The sequence below is a fragment of the Camponotus floridanus genome, unplaced genomic scaffold (genome assembly GCF_003227725.1).
Source record: "Camponotus floridanus strain SB8 unplaced genomic scaffold, Cflo_v7.5 scaffold6, whole genome shotgun sequence".
In the NCBI taxonomy this organism is placed as follows: Eukaryota; Metazoa; Arthropoda; class Insecta; order Hymenoptera; family Formicidae; genus Camponotus; species Camponotus floridanus.
This window is the reverse complement of record NW_020229769.1, coordinates 529662-551180: the sequence shown is the minus strand read 5'-3', so window position 1 is coordinate 551180 and position 21519 is coordinate 529662. Positions and strand designations below refer to the sequence as shown.

The following is a 21519-nucleotide window of genomic DNA, read 5'->3' as shown; positions in this document are numbered from 1 at the left end:
TCGTGTCGCACCTAATCGAATATCAGGCGCGACTGAGTTACTTCGTAACTTCGTTTCTTATTGTTCCACCTTCCTTTTGAAAAGAGTCGTCCTGGACTCGTATCAAATCGACTCCCCTTTACGCGCGAAGCGATCCGATAATGCAATTCTCCTTCCGATTTCGCATCTCACCGAGGATGGATTGACACGAAATCGAAAGGATTGCAGAATTGTGAAGCGGCTTTTCGTGTTGCAGGAGGCAAAAATGGGCAAGCTGATCGAGCAGACGGAACTGACATCTTTGAGCTCGCCGTTTACCGGAAGTGACATTTACGACATGATGTTTAGCGATTCGACGAGAGGCGACATATCGCCTTCCGAGCTGGGTAGTGGCGAGGGTAGCGGCGACGGCGATTTCACTATGTATGAAACTAAATTCTTCACCGACAGCACAAGTTTCGATACCGATTCCACTATCGAGAAGAGCGAAAGTCCGGTGAACGAAACCACGATAGAAGCTGGAACTGGTACAACGGAATTCGGGACAGAGGTAACCGAATCATCGGACATCACCGAAGGTACCGACGTGACGTTCGAAGGTTCCGGCACTACAATCGAAGAAGGATCCGGCACAAGCCCCGAGGAAGGATCTGGCGCGAGCGCATCTACAAGTGCGGTCACGGAGGAAACGGTGGAAGAAACTCAGGCATCAACATCAGCTGTGACTTCGGAATCCGACAGTAAGTTAAATATATTCATTATAATATATCCATTTATAATATAATCCACCTGTCAAATATATTATAACATGCGAAAGTTTATTATCGATGTTTTAATAGCATCTGCATATATTAAATATATATCATCGATAAAAAAACTTTTTCTATCGATTTAATGATCTTAGATATTGATATAAAAATTACAATCAATGAATTCTTTCATTAGTCTCCAGTGAGACTGCCGAATCTACCGCTAGCGAAAGTTCGGAAGGATCGACAACGATCGAATCCAGTGACATGACGACTGGATCCAGTGATATCACGACCGAATCGATTGGATCCAGCGATATCACGACCGAATCGACTGGATCCAGCGATATTACGACCGATCTTACTACCGGTTCAGCGGAAACCACAATTTCATCCATTACCGAATCGACAGAATCTACTGAAACGAAAATAACAGACACCACTGATACGGCGACGACCGATTCGACGGAGACGCAAACTACTGATTCAACAGAACCTACAGACACGACCGAATCCACGGAATCTCCACCAACTACATCCTCTTCGGAAACCACAGTTACGGAAAAAACAGAAACGGAAACCACAGTTACGGAAAAAACAGAAACAACCGGAAGCGACGAAACCACTGAATCCAGCATTACATCCGGTAAGCATTAAATTGTAACAATTTTGATTTAATATTTTAGAGCTATAAATGTATTATAATTTTGCTTTGTTATTATTGTTGTTACTCAAATCTGGATTTTAGATTTTAAATATAACTTAAATATAATTAAATTTTTATTAAAAATAATTTTTATTAAATATAATTTTATTAAATATATTTTAAATATAATTAAATTCTTTTATCTGCGTTAACGCACGAACGCTTATATTCGTTAACATAAAAGAAGTGTAAGTGTCAATGTAATAATATCCCACAGAGATAACGACTGAGACGTCAACAATGGTCTCTGAGCTGACGACCGAATTAAAGGTGCAAGGCGAATACGATTTCGATTCAGAGGAACAAGGTACCGATGCCGTAACGACTGAATCGAGTACCACCGAAGGAACCTATTTCACTACAACGACTAGCAATACGGAAGAAAGTACTGTTTCCGGAACGACCTCGTCTGACGAGACTGCAACTACTGGCAGCGAGACAACCGAGACAACCGAATCGGAACAAACTACGGAATCAGGCGAGACAACTGAGGCCAGCGTCAGCACAACGGAATTAACTGGGACAACGGAATTAAGCGAGACAACGGAATCCGGAGCGACGACCGAATCTAGCGAAGTTACGATCAGTACATTAAGCGCGACTACCGAGTCAGGTGCGACTACGGAGTCCGAAATTACAGAAACCACCGAATCAGGTGCAACGACGGAATCGGGAGAGACAACTTTATCGGGCGAGACGACCGAATCATCGGCTACGACGTTGTCGACCCTCGAAGAGACAACAGTGTCTGGTGAGACCACCGCGACGGAAGTTACGTCCTCCACGATCAGCGGAGAAACCGATCTTACCGAGAAGACTCATGGTAAACAAACGATTTGAAATGATCAAACGAACCCATCAAGTTTCACTCTATTAACAACCAACTTAATTTTCAGTCACGGAGATATGGACAACCGGCTTCCCAGAAACAACTGCACACAAGAGGCAATGCAAACCGAGAAAGAGCTGTAAAAAGACGCCGTTTGGATGTTGCTATGACGGTTTCACCATTGCTAGTGGACCATTCGGTCAAGGTTGTCCGACACCGCAGACATGCAATGATACGCGATTCGGTTGCTGCCCTGATGGTGTGTCGCCAGCCACTGGTCCAAAGAACGCGGGTTGTCCCGATTCTCATTGTAACGAATCTCTCTTCGGTTGCTGCCCGGATGGCGTTACCATGGCGCAAGGCAACGATTATGAAGGATGCAAGAAACCGTGTGCAGAAACAGAGTTAGTTTCCGTACTTTAATCACGTGAATTCTTCAAGTGACAAGAATACATTTTCGGTCAAATTTTAACTTTTGTAATTTAACATAATATTTATCAGCTTATCAGCTATTCTAAACACGCGTGAATTCTATAAATCTAATCGCTCTTATGAATTATAAATTTATAGATTTGGATGTTGTCCGGATAACGAGACTGCAGCTGATGGAAAGGACTATCTGGGATGTTGTAACTCTACCGAGTTCGGTTGCTGTCCGGATAATATCAAAGCTGCTTCTGGTCCTGAGGACGAAGGTATTTGTCTTGCCTTGTTAAACTAGATTTATATATATATATATATATATTCATTATATACATTTTCGAATGGTTTAATTTAACATGTGTTGTGACTAGGTTGCGAGGAGGAAACCACTTCCGAAACACCCCAAACGGAGATGTACGAGACAACAACGCAACCTATCTCGCGCGAAGATTGCGCAAATAGCACCTACGGCTGCTGTCCTGATGGCATTACCATTGCCAATGGCACGAACTTTGCGGGATGCGGCGTCATTAATACTGAAAACTGCAGCGCGTCCTATTTCGGATGCTGTCCTGACGGAGTTTCCGCAGGTATGAGATTTTATTGCGTAATAAATGATACGTTAAATTTTTCTTGAGAGATCGTTTATCATTTCTCAAACAGTTACTTATTCGTAAAATGGGCTATTCGAGAAAAGTCTCACTTGTAATTTCTGATTCTTAATATCTGAAAAATATTAATTATGATATAATCATAATATTTATTATAAAATAATATAAATATAAAACACTTTATTACAAAATGAATGAAATTACGAAATAATATTTTGAAATATTATTAACTGTAAAACAAAGTGTTATACATTTTCTTTATAATATTCTTTCCTATAAATAATTATTAATCTCATTAAACTTATCATTAATTGAACAAATCGATAATCGGAGAAAAGGTCAGGACAAATAGACGAGCAATTCTGAACACATTATATGCATGTGTTTCACTTTCACGTTCGCGATTCCCAGCTCTCGGGCCGGATAACTATGGCTGTCGGATGCCTTGCCACGATAGCGCTTACGGATGCTGCGAGGATGGGGTAACATCGGCGCATGGACCAAACAACGAGGGATGCTGCTTATCGACCCCGTACAAATGCTGTCCGGATAACATTCTGCCGGCACGTGGACCAAACTTCTACGGCTGCGGCTGCCAGTACACGAGATTCGGCTGTTGTCCGGATAATTCAACGGCGGCGCGTGGACCGAGCAACGAGGGCTGCGGCTGTCAATACACGCCTCACGGTTGCTGCCCGAATCGGTTCACCCCCGCCAGCGGACCGAATTTCGAGGGATGCCCGTGTTACACTTATCAGTTCGGATGCTGTTCCGATGGCATTACTATCGCCAAGGGTTCCCATGGTCAAGGTAACTTTACGATCGATGCGCATAATCGATCTATTTTATCAAAAAAATAAAAGATTTAACATAAATTGAAGAAAATTCTAGTTCAACTTGCTAGCTAATTATTAAAAAATCTCTATAAAATTTTACAATCGCTATGCAAATAAATATACGCAATGTGTTTGACGATGTTCACAGGCTGCGGATGCGAGAATACGAAATACAAGTGCTGCTCGGACGGTCAGACTCCGGCGACGGGCCCGAATTTTGCCGGGTGTACTTGTGACGCTTCACAATACGGATGCTGTCCGGATGGAATCGAGGAAGCTCAAGGAGAGAACTTCGAAGGTTGTCTCACGATACCATCGATGCCAGGTGCTGCGTGCGGTCTGAAGAAGGACAGAGGCTCCTGCCGAGATTTCACGGTCAAGTGGTTTTACGACACCGATTACGGTGGTTGTTCGAGATTCTGGTACGGAGGCTGCGAGGGAAACGAGAATCGATTCAAAACGCAGGAAGAGTGCAAAGAGGTTTGCGTTCAACCGAAAGGAAAAGGTAGCTATTCTTTGCAATAATAAATTACATGTATTATCTTCTTGCGATATAAAAGTAGAATGACATATTTTCTTTTTTTATAAATTGATAAAACGAACTTTTTACGAATCAATTATATCAAAATATTCCGAAATGTTGAAATAACGAATTTTCGAATTTTTTCATTTATTTTGCAGCTGCTTGTGTCTTACCGAAGATCGCTGGTCCTTGCGAAGGTTATCACCCGACGTGGTATTACGATGCCGGCAGGAAACAATGCGGTCAATTTATTTACGGTGGTTGCCTCGGTAATGCTAATAAGTTCAAAACTAGGGAGGAATGCGAAGAACTTTGCGTCACGCCGGACGATGTTGGTAAGCAGCTGTATCTATAACGATAAAAATTGTCCATATTTTTAAATTATTTTGCCTATTAAATATGGATTTAAAATTTTTCTCGACTCTATGCATTTTAAGATTTGCAAAAGTCAATTAATTAAGTTTATCGTTTATGTTTCATAAAGATGCTTGCGATCAACCAAAAGAAACAGGTCCTTGCGCAGGCAACTTTACAAGATGGTACTACAATCAAGAATCGCAAACTTGCGAACAATTCATATATGGTGGTTGCAAAGCAAACAACAATAATTTCCCGACAGAAATCGCATGTCATCAGCAATGTTTAACGCCAGGTCGAAGGAAAGGTATGTTTCGTTTCATTTCTTTTTCCGTACGTTAAAATTTAATTTTGTGTATTTGTAATTTATCTATAATTTATTAATTTATTTATTTATCTGCATGATTGTTGTAAAGTGTGATTTAAAGTGGATTGCTTGATCGGTTCTCGTTATTATAAATCTTTGTTAATCGCAAAATTATACAATAATTTCTCTGAAAAATTAATTACAAATTTGGGGAAAATCGAATTCGATAACAGTATTTATGCGAAATATTTATGCTATTAGTAATATTTATTTTTTGAATACTTCTGATAAAGATAATTAATCTTAATAAATCTCATCTAACAATATTCAGATATAATCAATAATATAAATTTAATTGATAACGTAATGCATACTGAAACATTTATTTTTTTAGATATATCTAGATATATCTAGATATTAAATATAAATTTATTAAAATTAAAGAATTAGTAATACTTTATGGGAAAAAAAAATTTTGAGAAGAGAGATTTAATGAGAGATTTAATGACACATCTAGAATTTTTAATAATATATTTACAGTCTTGATTAAATTAAGCTCATCTGGTTACTCTACGCATAAATGGCAGCATAGTTTTATTGAGAATGATTGGCACCAAGCGTGTTCAAGTAATTCGGAACTCCTTTGCCACCGATATTAGTTCTAAACGTCAGTTACGAGGATCGAGTCGACCGCACAGTGATGGACGAACTTTTGCAGTAAAACTATCTGACGTGTGCGCCTTGAAGAGAGATCCCGGACCCTGTCCGGGCTCGGCATTGCGCTGGTATTACGATGCCGAGCGCGGTACTTGTAGCCAATTTGTTTACGGCGGTTGTAAAGGCAACGCCAATAAATTCCGTACTCTTGCTGCCTGCCAGCAGCGTTGCCCTTCAGAAGGTACTGACAATAATAAGGAGAGAGCTTAACGCTGCTTCGTGATAACATTCACACGCAGAACAGAGAGGACTCGGCACCATTTGACTCGATTTCGAAAAAGTGTCCTCGTTTTTTTTTATAGCACACTATAGCACTTAGGTGACGGTGATCAAAGAAGGCACATCCACGATGCAATACTGGAGCAGGTTCAGCACCAATGATCACGATTCACAATCGTGCTTTAGCTTCCACACAATATTAATTATTATGTTAAACGCATTTTTCCTCTCATATAATCCTGTCGCACAATTTTTTAAAAATTTCTGGAACTGAAAAGTTGAGTGAGAAATATAATCAGTACGCGAGTCTTTAATTTTTTTGCAATATGTCTCATATTTAATTGCAAAAGTTTTATTTTGTGTAATCTTCTGAATTAGATTTAAGTCTGTTAGAAATTTAATAATATAATATATTATATTCTACGTAATTTAACTCACATAATCATTTTTTACACAAAACAATTCAAAATTCAGAGATTCTATTATGGTTATTACTAAACATTATAACACATTTATCTGGGCTCATTTAAGCATTATAATTCTTTACTTTATAACTCAAATAGCTTTATAATATACATGCTGGTGATGGAATGTGAAAACTGTCAAATATTTTTAAATGATTTTATTTTGAACGAATGCGTATTTTTAGCTGCTATTACATGCTCTATGGTTGATGACTAATGGTAGAAGTTTCAAATTCTATTAGCGACATATATAACTATAATGAAGTAGCTAGGACAGATTTGATTAACGTTTGCTCTAACTTTGCATGACATAATAATTAATGCGATTAATAGATCTTTGCACGTTGCCGCGGGCGGAGGGTACATGCACAGAGAAACAATCTCGATGGTACTTTGATCAATCGGAGAATCGTTGCATGCCATTCTATTACACCGGCTGTGGTGGCAATAAAAATAACTTTGAATCTAGAGACGTATGCGAGACTGATTGTCCGCCTAAGATCGGTAAGATTTTCCTCTTGCATCTTTCCTATAATATCTTTCTCTACTTTAAATTCTCTTAATCTTGAAAGCGCTATTTTTTTTTGAGAATTTTTTTATTATTTTTTATCCTTAACACAAATTTTTTTTATATGAAACTGCACGATGCATGAGAAACTATAGTTGAAAAACTTTATATCTAGTGATGCACATTTTAATAGCATATCACATACATTTACACAATTACACGATATTTTTTCAATATAAAAAACAATTTTATAAATATTTGAGCTAATCTTTCAAATTGATTCTATGATAATAATTTATCAGAATTTCTTATAAAATTATTACTGTATTAATTTGTTACTTTGAGGCATAAAAAACAGATTGAAAAGTTTTTCTTCAATTTTATCGTTATATCTTTTACTTTTATAATCGCAATTGATTGACAAAGCTTATTTAAAAAAAAGTAGCGTATCGACAAATACAATTTCTAAATTCACGAACATAGAACAAGACATTTGTCTCCTGCCTGCTCTCCTGGGTGAGTGTCACAATTACACTCAACGATGGTACTACGACTCCTACGAGCAGCACTGCCGACAATTCTATTACGGAGGATGCGGCGGGAATGAGAATAACTTCGTGAGCGAGCAGGATTGCGTCAATAGGTGCGAGACGGCCGTCACTACGCCAACCCCGCCGGAGCAAATCGAGTTTCGAACAGGTAACGTTTCCGACGATCTCGGAAATATAGCCGCGCTGTAAGGTATACTGCTACTGTGCTGATATAAACGAAATGTCGCAGAATTCTGTTTCTTGCACGATGAACACGGCCCGTGCTCTGAGAATCAGGTCAAGTGGTTCTACGACAGTCGTGACGGTGTCTGCAAACAATTCCGGTACGGTGGCTGTCAGAGCAACGGGAACAACTTCAACACTCGCGAGGAATGCGAGTATCGTTGCACAGAGCTTCAAGGTATAGAGATTTAGAAAACGGTGAATGAAATTATAATCTCGACAATATCTATTCGAGTATATACAAAATATATTAATTATCTTATTATTTTATTTTTTATTTATTGCGACAGAAATAGTTAAACTCGGAATCTTCTATGGAATAATCTAAAAAAAAATATCGGGAAAATTTCAGATCCTTGCACGCTGCCGAAAGTGGTCGGTCCCTGCAATGGCTTCGTGAAGCAATTCTACTATGACCAACGTGGCGATTCTTGCGACGAGTTCGAATACAGCGGTTGTCAAGGCAATAAGAATCGCTTCCAGGATAGGGAATCCTGCGAGAGGCAGTGTAGGCGACAGCCGCCAGTTACGTCACCGGAAGTTATTCAAGTCACGACAGTATCGCCTTTCGAAGAACCAAAGAGCCCGATCTGCTTGACACCGGTCGATTCTGGCGACTGTGACGACTCTGTCACCGGGGTACACGAAACCATCACCGCGTATTATTACGATGCGCAACATCAAATGTGTCAGGCGTTCATTTACAGCGGCTGCGGGGGTAATGCTAACAAATTCCAGACCGAAGAACAGTGCGAGCGACTTTGCGGCAAGTTCCACGGACAAGGTAAAAAAATATTGGGCAGAAAGTTACATATATAAGAATGTCTTTTCATAATTTGTAAAAAATTACATAATTTATAATTAGGCTATACTTCGCTAATCTTCTTGATATGCACAATGGAATTTTTCTTTTATGCAGCCATAAAATTTCTCCTTTAATTATAAACATTAAAATATATAAACATTAATTAATATATAATTAAATATTAATTATAATTAATATATAAACATTAAAATTATTAATATATAAATTATTCAAATAAAATCTAATTTTAAAGATTCTAAGCAGAATATTTGCACAGCACACGTAATTATTTTTTAATTTTTAAACAAACTAAATAATGATTGTTTAGATTAGTATATAATGAGGATCGAATTATAATTGTCTCAGACATGTGCAATCTCCTCATGGATTCTGGCCCGTGCAGAGGCGCTTTCCGCAAGTATTACTACGAACCAGGCTTACGTACCTGCCGTGAATTCAATTACGGCGGATGCGATGGCAACGCGAATAGATTCAGCACTATCTCCGAATGCGAGTCAATCTGCATACATCACGAGGAGCCTGTACCTCCCGGGAATGACACTAGCGTTTCGAATTTGTGTACGTACAATTAGTTTATTATTTATTTCTATCGTCTTGAACAATGATCTTTCTTTAAATTATTAATTTATAAAAATCGTGCTACTTTTGTCTATCGCGATCGCCTCTAACGAGATCAGATAAACTTGGAATGACAATATTCGTAATAATGATACAGCGATCTGTAAAGAACCGGTCGATAGTGGGTCTTGCACGTCTGGTTCTGCCAAGCGATTCTACTTCGACGAGGAACGCCAAACATGTTTGGCATTCATTTATACCGGATGCGGCGGCAATCGAAACAGATTCAAGACTTTTGAATCATGCATTAATAGTTGTCTTAGGAGTAAGTCCAGGATACGACATTCTTAACAAGTTTCTCTTATTTTTTTTGTGTTTTTTATACTTCATCTTTCAGCTTTGTACAGCAATATGCAACAACCATTTCTTTTTTTGTATATACAACTTTCATTTTTATATACTTTTATATTATACTTTTATATATTGTTACGTCCAGATTCATAAAAAGATGAGAGAAAGAACGCTTGTTTACCTTAAAACGCACGTTTTATGGCAAGTATCTTGGAAGAGCTTTAAACAAGTCAATGACCGCAAGAGTTGTGTTATTCTGTTAATCGTTCGCTCGGCGATGAGTAATAATAATTCCTAATAATTCCGAATATTTCTCAAGAATTCCTAATAATTCTTAAATATTTCCTAATAATTTTTTAATATTTTTTATTGTTGAGACTCGATAAAACATACAAAACATACGAAATTTCCTCTATACAAATATATAAATTTTAAATTGCTTCAATTTCTTCGCTTGATATAAACATTAACGTGCCTTATCATATATTAATTCTGTGCAGCAATATATATGTGCCAACAGCTTTTTTCTTTTATTATATTAGAATTATTCTTCCTTAAAAGAATAAAATTTTTCAATTTCTCGTAACGCACATAATTGCAGCAAGTAACGAAATAGACGTGGAGTCCAAGGACACGAAAGATAGCTGTGCGGAGGCCAAGGAAGAATGTAATATCGTTCGTTGTCCGTACGGCAAGGAACAATACGTGGATTCGCAAGATTGCGAACGCTGCCGTTGCGTCGATCCTTGCAGGACGAAGGTCTGTCCTGAGGGTACTCGATGTGCCATTACGCTGGTCGCTACGCAAGACGGTACAGAGTACAAGGGCGTTTGTCAATCGAGTGAGTATATCATTAACAACATAAAATATATTTAATATTTGCATTCATATTTTCTCAAATTAATTTTACGTCTGAAACAATTTTCTTGCACTAAAATAGTTTCTTGAAAATTATATTTTTTCAGAAAAAAGGGATAAATAAGTTTGATATTAAATTATCACCTCTCCTTTCTATGATCTTGTGCAAAATAACGGAATCATTTTATTTTTGCAGTCATTAAACCCGGCCGTTGTCCAATAGTATCCAATAGTACTCGATGCGAGCAAGAATGCGTGACAGACGCGGATTGTCCTGGAGAGTGGAAGTGCTGCGACAGTGGCTGCGGTACATCTTGCTTGGAACCGGCGCCGGAAGAGCCGTTGACAACGACGTCACCCACCGTCACTCCACCGCAATACGGCGGTGAACCCGCAATGATTCAACAGCCCGATGAACCTCATGTCAGCGCACAGGAGGGAGGTTACATCACGTTAAAGTGTGTCGCACTAGGAACTCCTAGACCGATTATCACGTGGAGGAAGGACACTACACTGGTAATTCATTTTATAATTTAATTGATATTTTATTCCAAAAAAAATGACAAATACGTAATTATAATCGAGCAATTGTATTTCCAATTATTTAAACTTATAAAATATTATAAGTATATAATTCCTTAGATTGGACCTTCCGAGACGAGACGGCGCATATTGCTCGACGGATCTCTTCAGATCATTAATTTATACACTTACGACAGAGGAACTTATGTATGTACTGCTGATAACGGCTTAGGACCACCGGTAAGAGCGGAGTATCAATTAGAAATCACAGGTACGTGGAGAATCGAGTTATCTTGCATGGAACGATTTACTGAATGTATAATTCTAGGTAGAATAGGTTTAACAGGTAGATGGTGTAAGGTTGTAATAATTTTGCAATTAATGAATGTCTCTGATTGGTTGATGTGAAATGAACATAAATCTTTTTTTCCACTTTTAATATTAATCTTAAAAAATAAACATACATTATGGATTTTACTTTATGAAACGCATTATAAGACTGCTGCGAAAAAATTTAGAAATATCTTTTAATACTCTGATAAAAAAAATTAATTAACTTTTCCGGGGATGTGATACAATTAACACTTCTCTCTAAGCATCGCGCATGCTCCTCTTCTTGCACTCTTTAGCACCAAGCAACCTCGCAGCCGCCATCATCGGAGAGCCCGATACTCGCATAACGGTGACGATGAACTCGCCGATAGCTCTGCATTGTTACGCGATGGGATGGCCGAGGCCACATGTCACCTGGTGGCGCGGTGAGCGCATGTTGCCCTTGTCTTCGGAGACTTACGAGCAGGATACTGACTATACCCTTCTGATACGCTCGGTAACCTTGACTAGCCTTGGTGTTTACACCTGTCAAGCATTCAATGCCGTAGGTCCAGCAGCGTCGTGGTCGACAATCCTACAGGCAATTGGACCCGTATACAATGTTAAACCTGAGCACGAGGAGTACGTCAAGTACCTCGTACAACCCCCGAAGAGACCCACTACCGAGAAACCACAATATCCTTATAGACCCACTAGAACGCAATCCCCCGAATATCAGACTTATGCCCCTGTTTATCCCTCGAAACCACCTCGTATTCCTGCTGTTATCCCTCTTGAAACCACCACCGTCGAACCCGGCGGCGCCAAGTTTAAAGGTGAGACCACGCGATAATTGAATGGACATTTCTATCATAAATTGTACTCATCATTGTGTCGAGTATATTTGTTTTTTTTTTCAAAAAGAATTTTTTCACAAATTAGCGAAGATTGTATCTGTTACAAGTTAAATTGTTGCAATTTTATTTCTCGTTATTGATCACAATGATGATGCAATCGAATTCTTTTTGATTCTTTTTTCTCCTGCATGTATATTAATACTTTAATCATCTGCATCTTGTATTATTGCTTGGGGCTGTTATGATAACTCGCTTATTGGCTGTTTTAAATATAAAAACTTAAATATAAGAGTTAAAAACTTAATTTGTTATTTATAGAAATAAGCGAAACCGATAGTAAGTATACGGAAATATTTTTTACATTCTCTTGCTTTATAAATTTTTTATTTAAATCTATTTTTATATTTTTTATTTATAACAGAAGGAGAAAAATTATCATATAAATATTAATCAATTTCACTTGCAGTACCAGTCAAAGTTAATGCATCGGCAGGACAATCACAATTCCCCGAAGGCAGTGACATAAGCATCGCTTGTGCCGTGGACGGTTATCCAATCCCACGTGTCCTCTGGTATAAGAACGATGAACTCATTCAAACAAATAATCGAATCAAGATTTCTGGTAAGAATGTAATAATAATAGATTAAATAATAAGTATGTGATAAGAAATAATTATTTGATTTGAACTATTTTTACATTTTTATATTTTTACTTTTATGACAATAAAAATAAATACAGATGCTTATTACATTTTTTTTTTGTTTTTAGAACTCAATCGGCTTATCATCAGCGATGCAAATCAAGAAGATTCCGGCCGATATCGATGCGAAGCGACCAATGAATACTCTTCGGATTCCGATAGCGTTGATATACGCGTAGCTGGTGAATGATAATTCTGATTTATCAGTACTTTTTACGCGAATATAAATTCTTGAACGCCCACTTAATTAATCCATTTATCTCTTTCAGGCATCTTCATTCATCCTCATTGCCAGGACAACACGTTCTTTGCCAACTGCGAACTTATCGTGGAGGCCAAGTTTTGCACGCACAAGTATTACGCCAAGTTCTGCTGTCGATCGTGCACAGAGGCCGGCCAGTTGCCGGCGAGAGGACCCCATATCGACAACTCGAAAAGAAGAAGAAGGAGATCTGTTCTTCGAACGCTCGTCTAAGATACCAAATCGACTCTTCGGTATTTCCGACTCACACGTGATAGCACATATCGATCTTGGATCGTGGCCGGCGGGATACGCGACAGAGAAGGAAACGGAGAGAAGGGGGAATCATGCGCGCATCCACCTGCCCCTATCGGACGTGCCGAATAATCGACTTGTTAACTCACTGCCAAAGCCTTAGAGCGTTTATACATAGATATAATATATATATGCGATATCCATCTCTAAACGTATGCGACTTGTGCGATCTCTCGCCTCTCTATCCATGTATATACGATCTGATGCTGAATCCTAGTCCGACGGAGCCATATTAGGCGGATTAATTAACTTGTTCTTAAGAGACCGATGGAAATGTCGCGCATATCTCTCAGACGACATCCCGTAATAACTAAGGTAACCAATGTCGGCTGATTAAGCGCGTAGATCGTGTTGTCGAGTCTACGGGAAATATTACTTCTGATTGATGTTTCCTTTAAATAATTGACATCTTCGAAATTTTAATCGAAAAATAATTAGAAAATATTTACATTCTTTCCTATGATAAGGTGATCGCGCAAACTCCTTTTGAAACCGGCTTGTCAAAGATTCGATAATTCCCGCCCGAAAACACGATCTGAAGAGTCTCGATCGATATGACGATATAGGATGGCCATTTTTTTCTCATGCATTATGGTATCAGTCAATGACGATTGTACGAAGTAACGAAAAAGAATATACATGCGTGAAATAAAGTTCTCTCCATAGAATATTGTCTAAATCAAGCGGGATCTCTGTCCTCCTGTCATTGAATGCACTGTGCTGCGTGATTAAAAAAAGGAATCTGTACCTACTTGTATTAAGCATATTACGCACGTTACGTTGTACAATATAAATAGTTTATTATTCTCAATATGCCATTTATATTCTATGATATTGTTATTACTTGTTTCTTATACTCGAATTATACATATATTGCCATAACGCGCGTCGCCGCCAGAATAAATTACATCAATCTTTCTTCAGGAAAAGAGAAAGACGGATCGTAAACTTCACTTTTCGTCGATAATCGACAGTAATCTTTAACGGAATTAAAATAATGAACACATTTTCAATCTTGAAAATTTTACAAAAAAGAAAAACGCAATGTGTGCTTAAATACAAATGCATAAACACACAAGCATATAATTCTATTTGCGCGAACGGCAACTTTGTGCTCGATGCATATGCAATATTCTTGAATTGTGTGTCACGTTATATCTTTCGCTTATCGTAAAATGTATGTACAGTCGATTTTTCACTGTATCCAACAATCAGTTATATCTTTCACGCGCAAATCTATTGCATTTAATGTTTGTTCCTGACGAGGCATTTTATAATCGTAACTATTAATTATATATTACATTTTCTATTTCGCTAGATGCATCGTCATTCATAATATATCTGATAGATCGTAGAGATACCAGTCGATGATTAGAAGGATTAAGAGAAAATGAGAGAGAAGAGATAAGAGGTACCAAACCGCATTTATATCCACACTACACATATACACATACACTCATATCGTAAATGTAAGTCATAAGACGAAATCAACGTGTCGCGCGCCTCTAGGACAACTCTCTTGATTATTTCGTACTTGTACCGATTCAGTAAAACGCAGTGCCTTATTAGATGACCTTTGGAAGGATTGGAGAAAGAGTGCTGAATATACACAACGTCTCGTTAGTGTAAATAGTCATATGTATTGTACTCACATACTTATTTCCGAAATGCGCGACGCATGTATATCATCTCGTATATATCTAAATTATTAGATTATAGATTTAATTCGGAAAAGTCGGGATTTCAACCGTGAGATATAAGAATAGATATTATCGACGAAAATATTAAGTACTCTTCTCCTCCACACTCCTCTAAACATTATCAAGAGACAAGTGTTAAAATCGTTATAGCGACAAGTACCATATGTAGAGTAGTGACTCTTAATTAATTGACGATCTAGTAAGTGTATAGGCAATCGACGTTGATTAGCTGTTTTCGCAGAGAGAATTCCGGAATTGATTGCGAATGAGAAAATCGTCTTGGAATAAAATACGAGAACGCAATGGAAGATTGAAAATCGTTCTATAGACACGTATGTCGACTGTAAACGATTATTTATGTCGTGTGACTGAAGTATCACAGCCTCCGAATCGGGCCGTCGCCATTTTATGCATAGATATTCATATTCACCCTTAATTTACACCATCGCAGCGTCGTTAATTCAGACACATATCCCAGAACAGGACGGTAATATCTTGTACAGTGACCACCGATGTCTGCAGATATCACTGTGGTACGATTCGCAGCCCGTTACGATTAAAGCTGATTAATCGAGACCGCGAAGCTCGCACTTGAAACTTATCTCGCGTAAACGACATCGGGTATATCGATAATGATCTGCTGTCTTCCTTGTATTGAACCGTGTCACAGTACTTTCTTTTCTTCTACCTTGACTGATAAATCGACTATGTTTCATCACGATCGATACTATGAGTCTCGACACAAAGCTCTGACTTTTTTGTAGAAGAAACTTGCCAAAAAAGAGAAAGAGAGAGAGAGAAAGAATCACAATTCATATCCCTCATGCATAATATTGATAGAAGTATAGCTCGTCACGACAGTGCTACCATAAAGTCTTTAGCGGAGATGTAATTGTAACTATAAGTACCTTATATATAGGTATATATAACGATTAATAATATATATAATTTTAAAATATAAAAGTAGATATATATAAATATATGAGAATACCACACATCCACCATCACCACACTGTACGATTATTGTATGGACAATAATAATATATAAGGTCCTTAAATATATGATTACACAATCAGCATGATTATTATTTTGGTGATAAAAAACCAAGCGCTTCATGAAAAGTCAGCTTTATTTCGAGAAAACGCTGTTTCAATTACAAACAATTATGCAAAAATTATTAATTCGCAACGCTTCTTTTTCAATTTCTCGAGAATAAAAAAAAGAAACTCGCGGGAAAGATTAAGCAAACCGCATGTATACTCAAATTCTGGTTTCCGTTGGCTTGCTGCGTAGATTTGGTCCGCGACTCGGACGCATTAAAAACCGCTTGTGCTGTTCCTCGACGCGAACGGTTTTCTCCACGCGTTCCGTGGCGATGCGTTCGATCTCTGCGAACAGCTCGCTGTGCACGTCTATGCAATGACGGAAGTCCTTACGATCAAGTCGATATACTTCGCAGACTTCGATCGCGATGATGCTGGCGACCCTCCGCTGATCCGCCACCAGGAGCGCGATCTCGCCGAAATGATCACCGTCACTCAAGTGGCACATCTTGTGTAACGCAGAATAATTTTTTTTATAACAAACGTAAATACATTGAGAATAAAACACTCACTTCCTTTCCAGTTGGTGTCAGAACCGCGACAGTTCCGGACGACAGGAAGAACATGCAATCACCTTGAGTGCCAGCTTTAATGATTACTTCGTTCGGCAGGTACAATTCGAATTTTAAATTTTTCACTATTGACTGCAGAACGTTTTTCGGTAAATTCTTGAAGATTGCCACGTTCTCGATTAATCGTCGGCAGGACTCTAGAGCAATTTCTTCACGTAACGGTTCTGCGAGAGGTTTAGATTAAAAATACCGAGATTTATTATTTCGGTGGAAATTTTACATAATTAAATATCTGACAGCTTTACGAACCTGTCAATTCTGATAAGATTCGTTTACCACGAAAATAAGTATTCTTAAAACGGTAATGATAATAAGCTAAGAGACGTTTCTTCATATGTGGTAATAGTTGCTTTTGTATTGTATACGCTTTTACTTGATCTATTAGTTCTTGAAACTTTGATTCGGACGTTTTTCTTTCAGTCTTGATACGAAGGAACATAACTGAAAGAAAACATTGACATACTTAATAAAAACGTAATTTTTGATAAACAAATATATATTGCATACATAATGCCATACCCAACATATAGCACACAATGAATCTGCCAACAATCATAAGAATATTATTAAAAATAATATGAACGTTTTTCTCAGGAATGAATAAACCATAGCCACTTGCCAATATATTTTCCAGCACGATAAATATAGCGTTTTTTAATCTGTACCTAAGACTGGTGTCTTCCAATCTCATCATCCAACACTCCTCGCATTCCTTTTCATGAAATAATATTTTGACAATTATTGTTTTAGAAATATGCTCGACATAATTCAATATTGCACTTACTATTGGTGGAATGTTGAGAAGGTACATTATTAAGATTGGTATCAAATAACAGAGGCAAGAAAACCAAAAGATTAGATATAATCCCAGTAACAATGTAGTACACATTTCAAGATAAAAATTCTCAATTTCCAAATGCTAAAATAAAAAAATTTGCAATATTACATCGTTATCGTTATGTATATTAAAATACAAGAAAATATTACCATAAATAGGTAACGAATATTTGCGTGAAGGGTATCGTAGCGTATTAACTTCACGACAGGCATTATGTTAAGTAAGATAACAATATGATGGGGATTATCTCCAGGAAGTTTTCGCCACGGTAATGTTATATGATCGTACGGTAGAGACGATAGCACATCCGGCACGAGAAAACCTTTCAAATATGATCTACGAACGTTTGCTCTTATTATTATGCGCGAAAATTAATAAGAAATAATTATAATCAAGCTAAAAGTTAAAGTATTAACTACAAGATCTTACATAAATATTTTAGTAGGCTTCACCTCGACAGACATATTTTTATAATCATAGTATCCCGTAATGCAATTGAACGTTATATCCAACCAACAAATCGTATAAATTAGAATATTTACTCTGTCTAAAGTAATGAATTCATAGTCCATTATGACGAAGCATATCATAAAAGGGATCGTAAAGAAAGCAATCAAATATATTGCCATCATAAATGTATCCCATAAAAATCTGAAAATCTTCATGTTATGTTGAACAAAGTGAAAGTAATGTTTACGCATATATATATATATATATATATATATATATATATATATATATATATATATACTATCAATTTTCGACCTTAACGAAATAAAGAAGTAGATTGGCTCAAATTAAGAAGGAATGACTTGTATTGGTTTGGGATTGTCGCAATAATTAACGAAATATTAAATAAAGAAGATCGGCCAATCTACGTGAGTAGAAGCGCGCGGAGACGAGAGTCATTCACTGTAATTCGATACTACGGCCGCGGCGAAGCGGTGGACGGGTCGCTTTCCGAGATATGATGGTGATTTGCGATATATCGCATTACCGCGTCGAAAAATGACACGTTCTTTTAGTGGCGAGAAAATGATGCGCTATCATTTCCACACCACCTTGCGGTAGACAGCATGATGCGCTTTTTTTATAGTGGTTTCCCCCATAGGCCTATTCCACTCTCAATTTGAAAATTATTCAAAACGCCATTACTATACGCTGAATATATCGTAAATGTAAAAAATTAATAATGACAGTACCTTTACAAAAATTGATCCGTGGTTTAAAATCCCTCGATAAAATGTATTGCACACGTTGATAATAATATGATGATAAAATGCTTCAAGAATCCTTTCTTCATCTCGTATACGAAGGGGGGGAAACCACTATAAAAAAAGCGCACCATGCTATCTACCGCAAGGTGGTGTGGAAATGATAGCGCATCATTTTCTCGCCACTAAAAGGACGGGTCATTTTTCGGCGCGGTATTTCGATATATCGCAAACCACCATTGTGTCTCGGAGAGCGACCCGTGCACCGATTCGTCGCGCTCGTAGTATCGGATTACAGTGGGACGACTCTCGTCGCCGCGCGCTTCTAATACTTAAGTGTGAGTCCAAGAAGCAGATTTCGGATATTCACTGTAAGTCAGCCGCTCCTCGGGCGATCGGGACGAGATTTAAAAGGTAGTGCCGCGAAATGGTGTAGAATTTTATGCAAAAAGAATGAAATCGCTATCGCGTCCGGAAGTCGAGATATAAATTGGCCGTTTTTCGTCTGTCCGCGGACGGTCGAAATCGTGCACGACGCCGCGCATGTTGCCTGCCTCTCTCGCGCGATATTCACTGTAACGCGGCGAGTAAAATGGCAGGCCGAACGTAATCGTTCGATTAATTGATTAAATACTTATATATATCGACCGAAAAGATGAATCGGAATGCAATCGTTCGATTAATTAATTAAATATTTATATATATCGAATAAAAAGGCGAGTCGGAATGCAATCAGTCGAATAGTGAATTTAATATTCATATATACCAAAAGAAAAGATGAATCGGAATGCATTCGTTTGATTAATTCGTTAAAAATTTATATATATATATATATACATATATATATATATATATAACGAATTAATCGAACGATTGCATTCCGATTGATCTTTTCGTTCGATATATATAAGTATTTAATTCACTATTCAACTGATTGCATTTCGACTCGCCTTTTATTCGATATATATAAATATTTAATTAATTAATCGAACGATTGCATTCCGATTCATCTTTCCGTTCGATATATATAAGTATTTAATCAATTAATCGAACGATTACATTCTGGTTCGCTTTTTCGTTCGGTATATATAAACATTTAACGAATTAATCGAACGATTGCATTCGGCTTGTCATTTTACTCGCCGCGTTACAGTGAATATCGCGCGAGAGAGGCGGGCAACATGCGCGGCGTCGTGCACGATTTCGACCGTCCGCGCGTAGACGAAAAACGGCCAATTTATATCTGGACTTCCGGACGCGATAGCGATTTCGTTCTTTTTGCATAAAATTCTACACCATTTCGCGGCACTACCGTTTAAATCTCGTCCCGATCGCCCGAGGAGCGGCTGACTTACAGTAAATATCCAAAATCTACTTCTTGGACTCACACTTAAGTGTAATATTTATATTTATCGAATAAAAAAGCGAGTCGGAACGCAATCAGTCGAATAGTGAATTAAATATTTATATATACCAACCGAAAAGATGAATCGGAATGCATTCGTTCGATTAATTCGTTATATATATATATATATATATATATATATATATATATACATATAAAATACGCATATAAAAATTTACTCAATCTTTCGTTTACATTTAAAATGTATATACCTGCCATAGCTAAAGGGATGTATTATCCACCAATATTTGAGTGCGACATGTCTTGCTCTTTCGGCAGTTATTGTAGCCATGCTGTCCATATAAAGTTTGCTTTTTGGAGTATGTTTATTAATACCGCACCACGTTATCCATATGTTTTTGAAAGTCAATGATTTTACAGCAGGAAATTTATCCTTTTGATTCAAAAACAACTGACACGTATGTTCCATCATATATGGTTTAATGCGAATAAAGAAAAATGTGCTTTTTATCACCAGTAAAGAGAAGAGTTTCCAAATGACATATTAGGTTAAATAATCGAAATGCAATTATTAAGAATTTAAAACGATTTTCTATTGTTTTCTAAAAATTCCCGCAATAAAAACGATGGCTTTTCTATTAAGGGAAAGAAGAATAGGATCTAACATTTCAAGATACGTATTCTACATAAAATTAATTATGACACATTGTACTTGTTGTGTTTATTAAAAATGTATTCACATTAAAAAATATACAGGTATATAGGATAAATCTTATAATAATATTATAATAATCATCTATCGCATTGCTTAGAGCGGTTTGCCTATTTTTATTCTGCGTTAATAAGTGCACACTTTTAAATACTGCGCACATTATACGATACGTTTCGAGAATGTCGAATTTTAATGATATTGAATACGATTTAGCTTAAATTTTTCCTTTTCTGTGAAACTAATTTTTGAACATTATTACAACTCTTTTGTGCGTATATTAATCACAACGATTATGATTACGTATCTTCTAATTGATTAAATATAACGGTATCCAACAAAGGAAGCATTCCCTTTCAATCATTCAGTATTCTATGTAATTAGATTCATATTTTATGTATCATACAATTTTAACGCGAATTTTTAAAATTGCATAAAAACATAAAACCAAACATCTATTTTTAATTGTTAATA

At 37.2% G+C, this 21519-nt stretch overlaps 2 protein-coding genes across 6 annotated transcripts in view; one reads left to right on the top strand and one right to left on the bottom strand.

Annotated features, from left to right (window-relative positions):
• LOC105248345 (papilin) overlaps positions 1-13655 on the top strand; it is a 99110-nt gene extending 85455 nt beyond the window's left edge. For 2 of the 5 annotated variants that reach the window (XM_020026605.2, XM_011253095.3), the window contains exons 17-39: positions 236-719; positions 925-1374; positions 1652-2257; positions 2331-2667; positions 2834-2958; positions 3058-3276; positions 3709-4107; positions 4282-4638; positions 4815-4991; positions 5141-5320; positions 7054-7224; positions 7712-7927; positions 8009-8179; positions 8354-8785; positions 9173-9385; positions 9543-9710; positions 10338-10577; positions 10791-11110; positions 11237-11387; positions 11746-12264; positions 12752-12907; positions 13055-13168; positions 13256-13655. In XM_020026605.2, the coding sequence (XP_019882164.2) occupies positions 236-719; positions 925-1374; positions 1652-2257; positions 2331-2667; positions 2834-2958; positions 3058-3276; positions 3709-4107; positions 4282-4638; positions 4815-4991; positions 5141-5320; positions 7054-7224; positions 7712-7927; positions 8009-8179; positions 8354-8785; positions 9173-9385; positions 9543-9710; positions 10338-10577; positions 10791-11110; positions 11237-11387; positions 11746-12264; positions 12752-12907; positions 13055-13168; positions 13256-13461 (6411 nt within the window). In that variant the 3' untranslated portion in view covers positions 13462-13655. The remainder of the gene's footprint in view (positions 1-235; positions 720-924; positions 1375-1651; positions 2258-2330; positions 2668-2833; positions 2959-3057; positions 3277-3708; positions 4108-4281; positions 4639-4814; positions 4992-5140; positions 5321-7053; positions 7225-7711; positions 7928-8008; positions 8180-8353; positions 8786-9172; positions 9386-9542; positions 9711-10337; positions 10578-10790; positions 11111-11236; positions 11388-11745; positions 12265-12751; positions 12908-13054; positions 13169-13255) is intronic. The other 3 variants (XM_020026606.2, XM_011253096.3, XM_020026604.2) reach the window with 3 other exon arrangements.
• A 2682-nt stretch (positions 13656-16337) lies between these two features.
• LOC105248368 (potassium/sodium hyperpolarization-activated cyclic nucleotide-gated channel 1) lies at positions 16338-20697 on the bottom strand. The gene is made up of 8 exons (XM_025413034.1): positions 20588-20697; positions 18186-18407; positions 17906-18092; positions 17703-17837; positions 17438-17630; positions 17168-17359; positions 16859-17082; positions 16338-16794 (listed from the first exon to the last, which is right to left on the bottom strand). Exons 1-8 carry the CDS (start codon positions 20674-20676, stop codon positions 16504-16506), a joined length of 1533 nt encoding a protein of 510 aa, XP_025268819.1. The 5' UTR covers positions 20677-20697; the 3' UTR covers positions 16338-16503.
• Positions 20698-21519: the final 822 nt, after the last annotated feature.

Excerpts from the sequence above, each read along its gene's own strand:
- LOC105248368 (XM_025413034.1), bottom strand. The coding sequence starts at position 20,676 with ATGGACAGCATGGCTACAATAACTGCCGAAAGAGCAAGACATGTCGCA. Across the intron at positions 18,093-18,185 it reads AAGCCTACTAAAATATTTAT|ATCATATTTGAAAGGTTTTC; the intron begins GTAAGATCTTGT and ends AAACGTTCGTAG. Across the intron at positions 17,083-17,167 it reads AATCTTATCAGAATTGACAG|AACCGTTACGTGAAGAAATT; the intron begins GTTCGTAAAGCT and ends AACCTCTCGCAG.